General features: G+C 47.2%; 1 protein-coding gene across 1 annotated transcript; it reads left to right on the forward strand.

Moving 5' to 3' along the window:
• The first annotated feature begins 3,795 nt into the window (after window positions 1-3,795).
• LOC118653428 lies at window positions 3,796-7,384 on the forward strand. The gene is given in 2 exon segments (XM_036304145.1): window positions 3,796-6,606; window positions 7,280-7,384. Coding segments are annotated over 2 exon segments (2,874 nt in total). The 3' UTR covers window positions 7,343-7,384.
• Window positions 7,385-16,246: the final 8,862 nt, after the last annotated feature.

A 16,246-nucleotide genomic window follows, 5' to 3' on the forward strand; every position in this document is an offset into this window, starting at 1 on the left:
GATTCTCTCTCTCTCTCTCTCTCTCTCTCTCTCTCTCTCTCTCTCTCTCTCTCTCTCTCTCTCCTTTCTCTCTCTCTCTCCCCTATCTATGGGTTAATCTCTTTATCTACCTACCCCAATTTAAATACTATATAAATTCTAATACTGGACATCTATTTTACAATATTATAATTTAAAATTTTACTTAAAATTTCATTTCAGAGTAAATAAACTATGATTAACAAAGTGTAAAATTTCAAGTTAGGACTCTGGGAAAGACTGCAATGTCAATAGACATAGCCTTATCAAAACCAACCATGAAGCAAAGGTTCTTTTCTAATCTAATCATATTCTAACCGCCTTGATAAGACAGCCTAGTTACTAGGCCCTAGTAGGTTATAGGGGAGTGGCTAAATTTCACACTGGTTTACAAATTGACATATATTAAGTTGAATCAGCCCTACCCATGCATTTGAATAGTTTAAAAAACAACATTTATTTCTCTTTAATTTCCTGTGATCCCTAGAAGCAACTGTGTAAGCGAGAGTCTTATTAATAATCCTGTATATTACAGCAATAGTTTCCAGATTTTATAGTTTGACTAATAATATATCAAGTAGATTTTGTTACTCAGACATTAAAATTTTAAATATATACTTTATTGATTTTTTACAGAGAGGAAGGAAGAGGGGTAGAGAGTTAGAAACATCGATGAAGGAGAAACATCGATCAGCTGCTTTCTGCACACCCCCTACTGGGGATGTTCCCACAACCAAGGTGCATGCCCTTGACCAGAATGGAACCTGGGACTCCTCAGTCCACAAGCCTACGCTCTATCCACTGAGCCAAACCGGTTAGGGCGGGACATTAAAATTTTAAAAATCATTTGCATGACAAACTCCTTCTGGGTGAGAACTCTTCCCTTAATAAGTCCTATAGCACCATTAAAGCTTTGTAAATATTTTCTTATAATCAATCAGTTTATTTAGAAGGTTATTCTATTCTAGCTTGATCTTTGTGTTAATTTGAATGCAACTATAATCCCCATCACCACCATACCCTGTATGCCATTCAAACACTAGTGTAGAGCTAACATGATTTTGTTTAAAAGTAAAACACTAGACCCCTGGCTTGTTGCTCAGTGGTTGGAAGGGTAATGGGTTCAATCTGGTTAAGGGCAGGTACCTCAGTTGCAGGCTCCATCCCCATGTGGGAACAACCATTTTTGTGTCTCTCTCACATCGATATTTCTCTCTGTCTGTCCATATCCCTTCTACTCTCTGTAAACAAATTTAAAAATGAAAAAATATTCTTGGGTGAGGATGAACAGCAACAAAAATTGAAAACACTAAATTTATCCAATCAGGTTATTGTTTGTTTGTTTACTTTATGATGATTACTATCAATATATTAAGTTTTTCTTCATGATACAAAACTCAGTTTTGATATCTGATAAGCTAGATTCCGTGGTGAAAAACTAAGTGGTAAAATATTTGTTCAATATTTTTAGACTTTAAACAGCTAAATTCGATGACCCACCTAATTTTGAAAAATAAATCACACATGTTAAAACTGACCAACACATGAGTTTGTGTGTGGGGGGAGAGGTTGGGGTTAATGGGGGGGATGAGGACACATTTGTAATACCTTAACTAAAAAAAAAAAACAACAAAAAAAAACTGACCAACAAGAATGGCTATATGTGTCTTTGTGAATAATTTTCTTAAGAATGTAGCAACCATCTTCGAACCAAATACATGAATAAAATGTTTTGAACTATTGAGAAATAATCATAATAAAAATTAAAATAAAACTTTTATTTTTAGTTTTAAATATATTTTTATTGATTTCAGAGAGGAAGGGAGACGGAGAGAGACAGAAACATCAGTGATGAAAGAATCATTGATAGTCTGCTTGCTGACATGCCCCCTACTGGGGATCCAGCCTGCAACCCTGGCATGTGCCCTGACCAGAAATCAAACCCTAACCTCCTGGTTCATAGGTTGATGCTCAACCACTGAGCCACACTGAGTGGGCGGCTAGTAAGGTTTTCTGGGACCTACATGATTCTGTACACTTGGGCTAATTCATTGCTAGTAGGCCTTCTTTTGGCTGTTGTTATATGGCCAGGGTGGCTACTACAACTCCTGTATGTATGGCTTTTACTGAGAGTTGGTCTTCTGAGTAATCACTGGCAGCATTGCATGATTCTAGAATGCAAAAGTGTGACTCTCTTGCCTCAATGTGGGGCATGTTTATAGTGCCAATCCTTCCTTCCTCCATTCCTCACAACTGTTTTTCTAAAAAACTATCCAATAAATCACCTGTGAGTCTGTTTCCAGAGGAATGGAAGCAATAGCAGTTGGTTCCAAATGTATTCCTAGGAAGCAGACTCTAAAATGGAATTTTGGAGCTTGTTTACCTACTAGTCAGGTGTTAAAAAGGACCTTATCATTGACAGTAGGTGGAGAACTGATAGCCCCTTGTTAAGTGCAGTAGTGGAACAAATATTAACATTTATTAACATTTTCAAAAGTGATGAACTATGAAAAGATACTTATAGAAGGGAATACTTTGGTTAATGCAATATTTCGGGTGATTTGGCAATTCATATGCGGATGGGGGGAAGGGGATACAGAGTAGGTGATATGAGATATAGAAAAGATGGTGGCCGGTGATTATATATAGATGGGTTGGAGATAGAAAATGACAAACCAAGAGTGATAAATTGCCAATTGAATGTAAGGTGTGATGGTCAGAAAGCTTTCTTGGCAGCACATAAAGAAATTCTAACCTCCCAGAACTTAATATTAAAGGTAGTAGAGAATGAAAGGGCGAGGGCTACGCCCTCCATCTTACCCTGGATCCTCCATGTTGGGGCAGAGGCCATGTGCTCAGAAAAGTGCCTTCTTCCCGAGCCCAGGCCCCTGCTGGCCACGCCCAGGATTTCTTTGAACTAACCAATGACAAGCAAGGGATGTGCGCGCCATAGAGATGACCACATCCTGTGTAACAAGACCCGACTTGCCCCTGGCCAATCGGCAGGGCCACAGCCAGCTCCCCTCCCCTCACTATTAAAGCCCTGATTTTCTCATGGGTGGCACTCGGTTTCCGGTCGCTGCGTCGACTGGAGGTCCGGGTCGGGTTAGCTAACTCAATAAAGGACCTTCTGCTTTTGCATCGGACTGACTCCCTGGCATGGTTTCTTGGGGATCTTGAATTCTGGGCATAACATTTTGGGGGCTCGCCGGGATCCCCAACACCATTGAGGGGACTCCCAGTCCGGAGGGCCTGACTGACCGCGGTAGGTTTTGTTTTGTTTGTGTCGCGTGTTTTTTGTTTTGTTTGTGTCGCGTGTTTTGTTTTGTATCTATCCGGTGTGAGCTCACTTCTGAAATCTGTAAATGCCTGTAAGAATGATCTGAGTGGATGCACGGGATCAACAGGGAGGAGGAGCCGGGGGACGCCCCGATCTTCCATCTGAAAGGGTATAGCTTTGCTTCCGCGGAGTCGGAAGGTCTGTAGGAACCCCCTTAATCTGAGACAGGCAGGAGGGCGCCCCTGATCCTCCATCTGAAAGGGTATAGCTTTGCTTCCTCGGAGTCGGAAGGTCTGTAGGAACCCCCTTAATCTGAGACAGTCGGGTCGCTCCCGCTGGTTGGCACACAGCCGTCGTTTTCGGTTTTTGCTTCCATGGAGTTGGAAGCTTGTTTTGGTTTCGCTTCCATGGAGTTGCAATACTATATTTTCGGGCCCCTTAGTTGTCTGTGTTTGTGTTTTTTCGGTTTTATTTTGTGGATTTACTGGATGGACGTTATGGGACAGGCTCAAACTACTCCTTTAAGCATTATGGTCGATCATTTTAAAGAGGTAAAGGGAAGGGCCAGCAACCTCAGTGCGGAGGTCCAGAAGGACCGGTGGCGGACTTTTTGTTCTAGGGAGTGGCCAACTTTTAATGTTGGGTGGCCGCCGGAGGGGACTTTCGATCTCCCCACCATTCGCCGGGTTAGGGACGTCGTCTCCCAGCCCAAAGAGGGACATCCTGGTCAACTCTCTTACATTGTTACTTGGCAGGACCTCGTGGAAAATCCACCACCTTGGCTTAGGCCCTTCCTACCTCCACACCCTCCGGAGCCAGAACCCATTCTTGCCTTGCAGGAAGCGGAGAAGAAGAAGGAGAAGAAAGCCACCCTGCCGTCAGCTCCAGCTCCCCCCTACCCGGTTTTGCAGGGGGGAACTGGAGAAGAGTTAATTTTTCCTCCCCCGTATCATTTCCACAGGATGCAGGAGAGATTCGATCCTACCCCGTCGAGGGAAGCTGACGCAGTTCCGGGAATGGCTGGGGGCGGGGTTCTGGGAATGGCTGGGGGCGGGGTTCCAGGAATAGCCGAGGTTCCGGTTCCAGTAGGAGGCCCACCTCTCACCCGGCAAAGAGCTCAGCGGGAGCTGTCTGTCGCAGCACCCGACTCCACTATCAAGACCCTGCCCTTACGAGCCGCTGGACCTCCAGATGCGGATGGCAACCAGCCCCATATTTATTGGCCTTTCGCAACTAGCGACCTCTATAACTGGAAGGCACAGAACCCTAAGTTCTCCGAAAAACCGGGGAGACTTATTGACTTGCTAGATTCTGTTCTTTTCACCCATCAGCCCACATGGGATGACTGTCAGCAGCTTTTACAGGTTCTGTTCACGACGGAAGAGAGAGAAAGGATCCTCAGTGAGGCCCGAAAGATGGTTCCTGGTGTAGACGGAAATCCAACCACAGACCAGGCCCAGATAGATGTCTCTTTTCCCTTAACTAGGCCTGAATGGGATTTCAACACGGCAGAAGGTAAGGAGAGGCTCTTGGTCTACCGTCAGACTCTAATGGGAGGTCTCCGCAGGGCTACTAGGAAGCCCACCAATTTGACCAAGGTAGGGAACGTACAGCAGGAAAGAGATGAGTCTCCAGCTGCCTTTCTAGAACGGATCATGGAGGCATATCGCACCTATACCCCCATGGATCCAGAAGCCCCTGAGAATAAGGCAGCTGTAATCATGAGTTTTATAAACCAGTCAGCCATGGACATTAGAAAGAAACTACAGAGAATAGATAGATTAGGAGAAAAGAGTTTACAGGATTTACTGGTAGTAGCAGAGAAGGTGTTCAATAACCGAGAGCCCCCTGAGGAGAGGCAAGCCCGCTCCATGGTGGCTGCCAGTGACAAGCAGACTCGAAACCTGGCCAAGATTCTGCTAGCCACCACCATGGAGTCCCCTGGGGAGCGGACCCGCCACCTCCGCCAGCTCGCTGATGGCCAAGAAAGAGGTAAGAGAACTGCCCGGGACGGGAAAAGGAAGCTGCAACAGAACCAGTGTGCTTACTGCAAAGAGATAGGGCACTGGGTCCGAGAATGCCCAAAGAAGGCCGGTAAAAAGGGGAACAAGACAGACCGGGTGGAGGTCTTGGAGCTGGAAGGACTGAGTGATTAGGGAGGTCGGGGTTCGGATCCCCTCCCCGAGCCCAGGGTAACTCTTAAAGTGGAGGGGACACCTGTTGACTTCCTTGTCGACACTGGAGCACAACATTCGGTTCTCCGCACACCTCAGGGGAAGCTAGCCAGCAAAAAGTCCTGGGTGCAAGGGGCAACTGGCATGAGCCAGTATTCATGGACTACCCGAAGAACAGTAGATCTAGGAATGGGCCGGGTATCCCATTCCTTCATGGTAATACCAGAATGCCCCTACCCCCTATTAGGACGAGACTTGCTAACCAAGATTGGGGCCCAAATAACCTTCAGACAAGGGGGGCCTCAGGTCACCGATGGCAAAGGCCACCCCATCCAGGTTCTGACTCTGAGACTGGAGGATGAATATCGCCTCCACCAGGGGGCGCCCCCAGTAGAGAACAATATGGACAGGTGGCTGCAAGAATTCCCCACAGCCTGGGCAGAGACGGGGGGAGTAGGGCTGGCCGCCCACAGGGCCCCAACGCTGGTAGAACTAAAACCAGGAGAAGGCCCGATGAGAGTCAAACAGTACCCTATGTCCCAGGAGGCTCGGAAGGGAATCCAGCCTCACATCCAGAGACTGCAAAGCCTAGGGGTACTGGTTCCATGCCAATCTGCCTGGAACACCCCCCTCCTGCCAGTCAGAAAGCCCCATACAAATGACTATCGGCCAGTTCAGGACCTCCGGGAAGTAAATAAAAGAGTCCTGGATATACACCCAACCGTTCCTAACCCATACACTCTCCTAAGCTCTCTGGCACCCTCTAGAATCTGGTATACTGTATTAGACTTGAAGGATGCCTTTTTCAGCCTGCCGCTAGCGCCTCAAAGCCAACCCCTGTTTGCCTTCGAATGGCACGACCCCGAGGAAGGTTACAGTGGACAATTAACCTGGACGCGATTGCCCCAAGGATTCAAGAATTCACCCACCATCTTTGACGAGGCGCTGCATGAAGACCTCGGTGAGTACAGGAGGGAACACCCCAATCTCACCCTTCTTCAATACGTAGATGACATCCTGATTGCTGCCGATACAGCCAAAGATTGTGAGCAAGGGACCAAAGATCTGCTGGCCACCTTAGGAACCTTAGGGTACCGGGCCTCGGCGAAGAAGGCTCAGATATGCCAAAAGAGGGTGAGTTACCTGGGATACATACTGGAGGGTGGACAGCGGCGGTTGTCAGATGCTAGAAAAGAGACAGTCTTGAAAATCCCTGCTCCCACCTCCCGGAGGGAGGTGAGGGAATTCCTAGGATCGGCTGGCTATTGCCGCCTCTGGATACCGAGTTTTACTGAGATCACCAGGCCCCTATACGAAGCCACCAAGGAGGGGAAGGCCTTTAAATGGACTGAGACAGAAGAAATTGCCTTTAATCAGATAAAGAAAGCTCTTTTGGCTGCTCCAGCCCTGGGCCTACCAGACATTACAAAACCCTTTCGCCTCTTTGAGGACGAGCGCAAAGGAGTAGCAAAAGGAGTTTTAACCCAGGCTTTAGGCCCCTGGAGTCACCCAGTAGCATATTTGTCTAAAAAGCTGGATCCCGTAGCCGCCGGCTGGCCACCGTGCCTAAGAATCATTGCGGCAACCGCGCTCTTAGTCAAGGATGCTGACAAACTGACCCTGGGACAGGAGATCTGGATCACAACCCCGCATGCCATTGAAGGGGTCCTAAAACAACCTCCCGATAGGTGGATGAGCAATGCTCGCATGACCCACTATCAAAGCTTGCTGCTCAACCCCCCTAGAGTACGGTTCCATCCCAGTGCGGCCCTCAACCCTGCTACCCTGCTACCTGACCCTGACCTAGATGCCCCACTACATGACTGTGCGGGAATCCTGGAGCAGGTACATGGACTTCGGAAGGACTTGACCGATCGGCCCCTCCTGGATGCAGAGGCCACCTGGTTCACGGATGGAAGCAGCTTCATGCGGAACGGGTGCAGGTATGCGGGTGCAGCGGTGGTCACAGACACGAACACCGTGTGGGCGGAGGCTCTGCCCCCTGGGACATCAGCTCAGAGAGCAGAACTCATTGCACTCACCAAGGCACTGACACTGGGGGCTGGAAAACGGCTTAATGTTTACACAGACAGCCGTTATGCATTTGCTACAGCTCATGTTCACGGGGCAATCTACCAGGAAAGAGGGCTATTGACAGCAGAGGGACGGACAATAAAAAATAAGCAGGAAATTCTCAACCTGCTCGCGGCCTTATGGCTTCCTGCCAAGTTAGCCATAATCCACTGCCAGGGACACCAAAAAGCTGATGACCCGGTAGCGAAAGGCAACCAAAAGGCTGACCAGGCTGCAAAGGCAGTAGCCCTTACCTCGGTCCCTACCATGGCCTTACAACTCCCAGACCCAGGGGACCCAGTCTTACCAGACCAGCCCAAGTACTCCCAGGAAGAGTTGCAACGTATCAGAAAGCTCCCCAGAGCCCAGGAAATAAAGGGATGGTGGCATACACCAGAAGGAGAACTTATACTGCCGGACTGGCTCGGGGACACGATATTAAAACATATGCACCAATCCACTCACCTGGGAACCCGGAAAATGAAGGACTTAATCCAACATGCCAGGATCAAAATTCACCAGCAGAATACCAAGATAGATCAGGTTGTGTCTGCCTGCAAGACCTGCCAACTTACAAATGCAAGGGTCGGATCAAATGAAAGAGGGACCAGGCTCAGAGGCACCAAACCAGGAGCACAATGGGAGGTCGATTTCACTGAAATTAAACCAGGGAAGTATGGTTATAAATATCTTTTAGTGTTCATAGACACCTTCTCTGGCTGGGTAGAGGCATACCCAACCAAGCACGAAACAGCTCAGATGGTGGCCAAGAAGCTGCTGGAAGACATCTTACCCAGGTATGGTTTTCCTGCTATGATAGGATCCGACAACGGGCCAGCCTTTATTTCACAGGTAACGCAGGTAGTAACTAGGGCTATTGGGGCAAATTGGAAATTACATTGTGCATATAGACCCCAGAGTTCAGGTCAGGTAGAGAGAATGAATAGAACTCTAAAAGAGACCCTTACCAAATTAACCATGGAGACTGGCGGGGACTGGGTGGCTCTCCTTCCATATGCCCTTTACAGGGTGAGGAACTCCCCTTACACCCTGGGTTTTACTCCCTATGAGATCATGTTTGGCAGGCCACCCCCTATCATTCCTAACCTTAAAGCTGACTTACTCGCTGAATTTGAAAATCAAGAACTATCTCTTTCCTTAAGAGGGCTCCAAAGGGCGCATGAGGACATCTGGCCGCGCCTCCGCGCCATCTATGAGACCAGCCCAACCCCAACTCCTCATCAACACAGACCAGGAGATTGGGTCTACGTCAGAAGGCATCATCGAGAGACCCTTGAGCCACGTTGGAAGGTCCCTTCACCGTGGTGCTGACAACCCCCACTGCTCTCAAGGTAGACGGCATCGCGACCTGGGTTCATCACACTCACGTCCGGTCAGCGGACCCATCCACGATCCGGAAAGACTTCATCACCAAATGGAGCATCGATCGAGATCCACGCAACCCGCTCAAGCTCAAGCTACGGCGTGCTCGACCTGCGTGATGCTGGTAACATTAAATAGATTTAGATAATGCCTGCGCCTTCATGGACACGGCTCCAAAATGACAAGGACAATTCATAGGATCACATGTCTAGTATCATGTTTTATTGTATTGATATGTTATATTGACCTTTAATTCTCTTGCAGGCTTGAGTGTGTGTTGGCTGTCCTGGAAGGGAACTGTGGGGGGTGACCCCCAAAAGTAAAGGATGCTCATCAGGTTTTGGGTCTCTGTTAAAAGACAGTTGACAGTTGGCAGCCTGTGTACTGCTTGCAGGCCTGAGTCATCATGCCCATGTCAGGGTTAGTAAAGCTGGGAAAGGCCTGTTTAGATAAACGGTCTAGAGCATGATTATACATAGAAAGAAAGTTTAATGCCAATAGTTGCTGTTTTGTTTAAAATCCATCAAAAGAAATTAGCAAGGAAAGTCAGAAAATCTTAGAGTAGATCAATATGGTTTTCTCCTTATGTAATTCCTCCAAAATTTGGCAATGCTCAGGTTTTAATAGCCATGGAGGAATTTTAAGAAGAAAAATCCTATTTCAATAGAAGTTGTTAAAGCTAAAATGGTTTCTTTCCCTTCCACCGGACCATTTGTTAAGTGTATAAAATAGTTCAGTTGATAGTTCTGTGTGCTCACTACGGGCCCCTAGCGACGGTGAAATAGAAGTGCAGTCCGTCTCATGATTGAGCCGGAAGTTCCAAGACAAGGGGGGAATGAAAGGGCGAGGGCTACGCCCTCCATCTTACCCTGGATCCTCCATGTTGGGGCAGAGGCCATGTGCTCAGAAAAGTGCCTTCTTCCCGAGCCCAGGCCCCTGCTGGCCACGCCCAGGATTTCTTTGAACTAACCAATGACAAGCAAGGGATGTGCGCGCCATAGAGATGACCACATCCTGTGTAACAAGACCCGACTTGCCCCTGGCCAATCGGCAGGGCCACAGCCAGCTCCCCTCCCCTCACTATTAAAGCCCTGATTTTCTCATGGGTGGCACTCGGTTTCCGGTCGCTGCGTCGACTGGAGGTCCGGGTCGGGTTAGCTAACTCAATAAAGGACCTTCTGCTTTTGCATCGGACTGACTCCCTGGCATGGTTTCTTGGGGATCTTGAATTCTGGGCATAACAGAGAACTGGGACAGATGGAATTATCAACCTCAGAAGACTCCTATACCTATGTCTTAAATTCAGTTTAATAGTTATTAGACAAGCTTCGTCCATAATTAGTTCCCATAAACCTGTCTTTCAGAAGTAGCTTTATTGTGTACTTACATTTAGCAGTCTGAAACTACATGACAATCTTCTAAATGTATTTATGTGCCTGCATAAATCTCCTCTTGATATGTGGCTATAATTTCCTTCTAAATTAAAAGTTGAAATCGCATCATTTTCAATCATTTTTTTTTTCAGTTAAATAAGAAAATATTTTTTGCTCCCTCTGCAACATAAAATAGGTGTAGGACTTAGAGTACAATGAGAAATAGTAGGCAAATAATATATAGTTTTGGCCCCTCCAATAGCACACTGTATTTCCAGAGTAGCCTCACAAGGGTCATGTTAACTTACTGTTAATCTTTCCCTTGTTGTTCCTGCTTTTATAATGTGTCATTCATTCACTTTAAATTATTTAAAATCCAGGAAAATTTAAAAACAAACAGAAAATGGAGAGTAGTGGGAAGATTGAATGGAAAGATATTTCACAGTTTGTAAAGCAGATAAAGGTGTAAATTTAATTGCTTAATAGTTCCAAAAATGAATATAAATGGCTTGAACCTTTCTGCTAAAAGATAAATATTTTCACATTAAAAAATCTAAATACATGCAATTTTTAAGAGAAAACCATAAAATATAATAGCAAAAATGTTGAAAATAAAATAGAGAATTAAAAAAATTAAAAACATATTCCAAGAAAATACTAACAATTAAAATAATATTTTTATTTGTATATTTTAATTTTCATACAGTACAATTGTCTCTTTATGGTGTGCAATTTTCTGATTTTTATAAATGCAAACAGATGCACTTACCAAGTCTACCACCAAATTCATTATATAGAACAAACCCATCACTCTTAGAAATCCTTTAAGCTACTCCTTTATACATAACCACTCACCTCACCACTAACCCCTAGCAAACACAGATCAGTTCCATGTTCCTTCAGTGTTCCTTTTCCAAATTTGCATATAAATAGAATCTTAAGGTATATAGCCTTTTGAGGTATGGTTCCTTTTATTTAGTAAAATACATGAGATTCCTCCATGCTTTTTTAGCACTTAATAGCTAATTGCTCTTGGCACTGAAGAGCATTCCATTATATGCATATACTAAACCTATTATTCATCCACCTATTGAAGGACATATTTGTTGCCTCCAGGTTTTGGATATTATGAATAAAGCTGCTATACACATTTACATATGCTTTATCTGACATTGATTTTTAAATTTATTTTTATTGTTGAAAATATTATAGTTACCTTCTTTCATCCCCCCCATTAGCCCCTTCCACCCCACTCCTGACCCCTGCCCAGGACTTCACTGCACTATTGTCTATGTCCATGGGTTATGCATATATGCATATAAATGGAAAAATGTGAAAACATAAAAATCCTAGAAGAAAATATAGGCAGCAAAATATCAGACATCTCATGTAGCAGAATTTTCACAGCTACATGCCTAGGGCAAGAGAAAAAAAAATAAAAATAAATAAAAAGTGACTACATCAAACTAAAAAGCTTCTGCACAGCAAAACAGACCAACATCACAGTGAAAAGGGAACCTACTGTATGGGAGAACATATTGCCAATGATACATGTGACAAGGGGTTAATTTCCAAAATATATAAAATACTCATACAACTCAACAAAAGGAAGACAAACAACCCACTTTCAAAATGAGTAGAGGACCTCAATTAGTGACTTTGAGCATTTTTTCATATGGCCAAGAGACATATGAAAAAAATGCTCAAAGTCACAAATTATCAGAGATGCAAAGTAAAACGACAGTGAAGTACCACCTCACACCTGCCAGAATGGTTATCCTATCTAATAAAAGGGTAGTATGAAAATTAACCATCGCTCCATCGCAAAGATGGCAGTGCCCATAGCCACAAGATGGCAGTGCCCAGTCCTCTTAGCCCCACCAGAGTCCCCCAGTCCTGGGGGGCAGGGGCGGCCGCTGAAAGCGGGCAGTGTGAGCAGCCTGGCGGAATGCTTGCTTCGTCGCTGCAGCTACGCGGCAAGCATTCCGCACCCAGCTGCGGAGGAAGGGCCTCCTGGCCAGGCCGGGCACAGACAGGAGGGGCAGCCTTGCAAGGCACCTGGCAAGCCTCACAGCCCCTGGCGGGTCAAGGATGGGATGAATCATGGAGCTCCAAGTGCAGCCGGCAGTGCTGCCAGACAATCGCTTTGCCAGTGCTTTCGGAGAGCAGGGTCTATGGCACAGCCCTCCTCTGCATCTGATGTTGTTAAAGAGGCTGGAGTTACAGGTGATGCAGTTCAGAAGCCATGCATAAGGGAAATCCCATACTACCTGCTGCCTCACGGTCACCTTTTGTAGAGGACCCTACCTTTCATGGCCACCCGGCTTCTCTTCTCACTTGGGAGAGTCACATGCCCACCTGGCAGGAGTGGGAGCTCTTGGGAGCACCCAGTATATAGAGGGCCTCTCGCTCCTGCTTTCCCCTGCTGCTGTGTGCCCATGGGAGAGGCCAGCCTCTCAGGCGGCTCTGTCTGCCCACACTGAGCGATTATCAAGACATCAGCCCGGGGGCCTGCACAGCCTATGGCTATGACCCCCTGTGAACGACCAGCATGCCTGACATACTGGCCGAGGATGCGGGGAGGTCAGGGGTCAAAAGGACCCACACGAAACAGCTGCGGTGATGGAGCCAGCCTCCTGTCAGCAGGTGGCATGACAGAGGAGGGATGCATCCTGGAAATGTACTGTGATAGGCTTGGGAAGTTACAGTCTAGAGCCAGTCTCCTGCCAGTCATTGCCCACGAGGTGTAGCTGCCAACTGTCTTGATTTTGTGTGCCTTTTACCCTTGGCAGACACATGCATGCACATCTGTGAGATATATATATATATATATATATATGACACACACATCCTACTTTTTCCCATATATGCAGCTCAGACACATGTAGGGAATCACCAGGCGTTATTCCATACGTTCCAGGTAGTTTGCATTTCCTACTGAATAGAGTTGGGGATAGAATTTATGATGTAACTAAACCAATTGCATGCAATGATGGATATTCTTCCTGGAGGCCTGGCTGTCTTGGCAGCACCTGGCCGTGGAGGGAGAGCTTCCCAGCCTGGCCAGGTACGGAATGCTTGCATCATTGCCCTGGTGATGAGGCAAGCATTCCGCACCTGGCAGCAGAGGGCCTCTGGCTGGGGAGGGCAGTTGGGGGCCATGAGGCTGGCAGGGGAGGAAAATTGGGAGCCATGAGGCCAACAGGGGAGGGCAGTTGGGGGCCATGAGGCTGGCAAGGGAGGGCATTTAGGGGCAATAAGGCCAGCAGGGTGGGGGGCAGTTGGGGGTGAGCAGGCCAGTGGGGGGGAGCAGTTGGGGGTGAGCAGGCCAGCAGGCAGAGTGGTTAGGGTCGATCGGGCAGGCAGGCAGGTGAGCGGTTAGGAGACAGCAGTCCTGGATTGTGAGAGGGATGTCCGACTGTTGGTTTAGGCCTAATCCCTCAGGGATATCCCCCAGCAGTAGGACATTACCTGAGGGGTCCCAGATTGGAGAAGGTGCAGGCCAGGCTGAGGGACATCCCCCACCATTCACAAATTTTGTGCACCGGGCCACTAGTTATTAATAAATCAACAGACAAGTGCTGGAAAGGATGTGGAGAAAAAGGAACCCTAGTACACTGTTGGTGGGAATGCAGACTGGTACAAACAGTATCAAAAACAGTGTGGAGTTTCCTCAAAAAATTAATAATGGAACTGAACAGCTATTTGACCAGTGATCCCACTTCTAAGAATGCATCTTAAGAATCCTGAAACACCAATCAGAAAGAATGTATGGACTCCTATGTTCATAGCAGAATCCTATCTAATAAAAGAGAAACATGGTAATTAGCATATGTTTGCTACTCTTCCCATTGGCTAATCAGGGCTATATGCAAATTAACTGCCAGCCAAGATGGCGGCCGGCAGCCAGGCAGCTTGAAACTAACATGAGGCTTGCTTGCTTCAGTGACGGAGGAAACCAACGTTCCCCGCCTGCCATGCCGGCCTCTGAGCTTGCAGTTTGAAACATAGTTACAAATATAGAAGCTAAACAAAACCCCAGAAACTTACTTTCAGCGAGCCAGGATCTCAGAGCTGGAGTTGATACAGTGTTTCCATTATAGAACACAAACAAACCAGATACCTGCTTTCAGCAGCAGAGGTCTTAGAGCTGGAGTCAGAGCTAAAGCTGGCCCAGAATAAAAAAAAAAAAAAGAAAAAAAGGAGCAGTTGGGAGCTTCAGTCACCCACCAGCCTGAAAACAGCCCTCAGCCCCTCACCCAGACTGGCCAGGCACCCCAATGGGGACCAACACCCTGAAGGGTGTGTGACCAGGTGAAAACAGACATCATCCCCTCACCCAGGCTGGCCAGGCACCCCAGTGGGGACCCCCACCCTGATCCAGGACACCCTTCAGGGCAAAGCAACCTGCCCCCACCCATGCACCAGGCCTCTATCCTATATAGTAAAAGGGTAATATGCCTCCCAGCACCGGGATCAGCCCAGCCGCAAGGCCTCCTGGCACCGGGATCAGCGTGACAGGGGGCAGCGCCCAAACCCCCTGATCGCCCTGCTGCTCTGTGTGTGACAGGGGGTGGGGCCACAACCTCCCTATCCACCCTGCTCTGTTCATGACAGGGGAAGGCACCCAACCCCCTGATCAGCCCTGCTCTGTGCCTGATAGGGAGGAGCTCCCCAACCCCCTGATCGCCCTGCAGCTCTGTGTGTGACAGGGTGTGGCCACCCAAACCCCTAATCAGCCCTGCTCTGTGTGTGACAGGGTGCGGCGCCCCCCCCCCCCCCACAGGCTCTGCTCTGTGTGTGATGGGGTAGAGCCATAACCTCCCCATCAGCCCTGCCCTGAGTGTGAGAATGGTGGTGCCCCAACCCCCTGATCGGCCCTGCTCTGTGCATGACAGGGGATGGTGCCGCAACCTCCCCATCGACCCTGCCTTGAGTGTGACAGGGGGCGGTGCCCCAACCCCCCAATCTGCCTTACCCTGAGCGTGACTCAGGGTGGCATCGCAACCTCAACCTCCCAATCCGCCCTGCTCTGTGCATGACAGGGGAAGGCGCGCCAACTCCCCAATCGGCCCTGCTCTGAGCCCGACCAGGGGCTGCAGCTAGGGATTTGGCCTGCCCTCTGCCACCCGGGAGCAGGCCTAAGCCAGCAGGTCGTTATGTCCCGATGAGTCCTAGACTGTGAGAGGGCACAGGCCGGGCTGAGGGACACCCCTTCCCCCCTGAGTGCACAAATTTTTGTGCACCGGACCTCTAGTTATTTATAATAGCTAAGATCTGGAAACAACCCAAGTACCTATCAGTAGATGAATGGACATTGTGATTTTTAAATGTTATTAAAGTATAGTTGGCATTCAATATTATATTAATTCAGATGTACAACATAGTGATTTGAAATTTACATACCTTATGATGTGATCACCACAATGTCTATAAATCACCCCTCACTGTGCAGTTATTACAATTGTATTGACTATATTCCTGTTGTTGTATACTATATCCCTGTGACCTATTTAATAACTGAAAGTTTATACATCTTATTCCCTTATACCTTTGTCACCCATCCTCCCAACTCCTTCCCTCTGGCAACCATTACTGTAGTCATTCCTCTGTGTCTAAGAGTCTATTTCTGATTTGTTTTGTTTGTTCTTCTATTTAGTTTTATTTAATATTCTATACCAGTATAAGTGAAATCATATATTATTTGTCTTTCTCTAACTTATTTCACTTGGCATAATACCTGCTAGCCCCATCCATGTTGTTGTAAATAGCAAGATTTCATTTTTTTATTGTAGAGTAATAGCCAATTGTAAATATGTATCACATCTTCTTTATCCATTCATCTATTGCCGGGGTCCAACCCCAGCAGGTCCAGGGGTTCCCAAAGGCGTAGAAGGAGTCAGTGAAGAAGGAAGGACACGGAGACAGTGTTCAGTTGATCAGCA

This window comes from Myotis myotis, unplaced genomic scaffold (assembly GCF_014108235.1).
Source record: "Myotis myotis isolate mMyoMyo1 unplaced genomic scaffold, mMyoMyo1.p scaffold_m19_p_4, whole genome shotgun sequence".
In the NCBI taxonomy this organism is placed as follows: Eukaryota; Metazoa; Chordata; class Mammalia; order Chiroptera; family Vespertilionidae; genus Myotis; species Myotis myotis.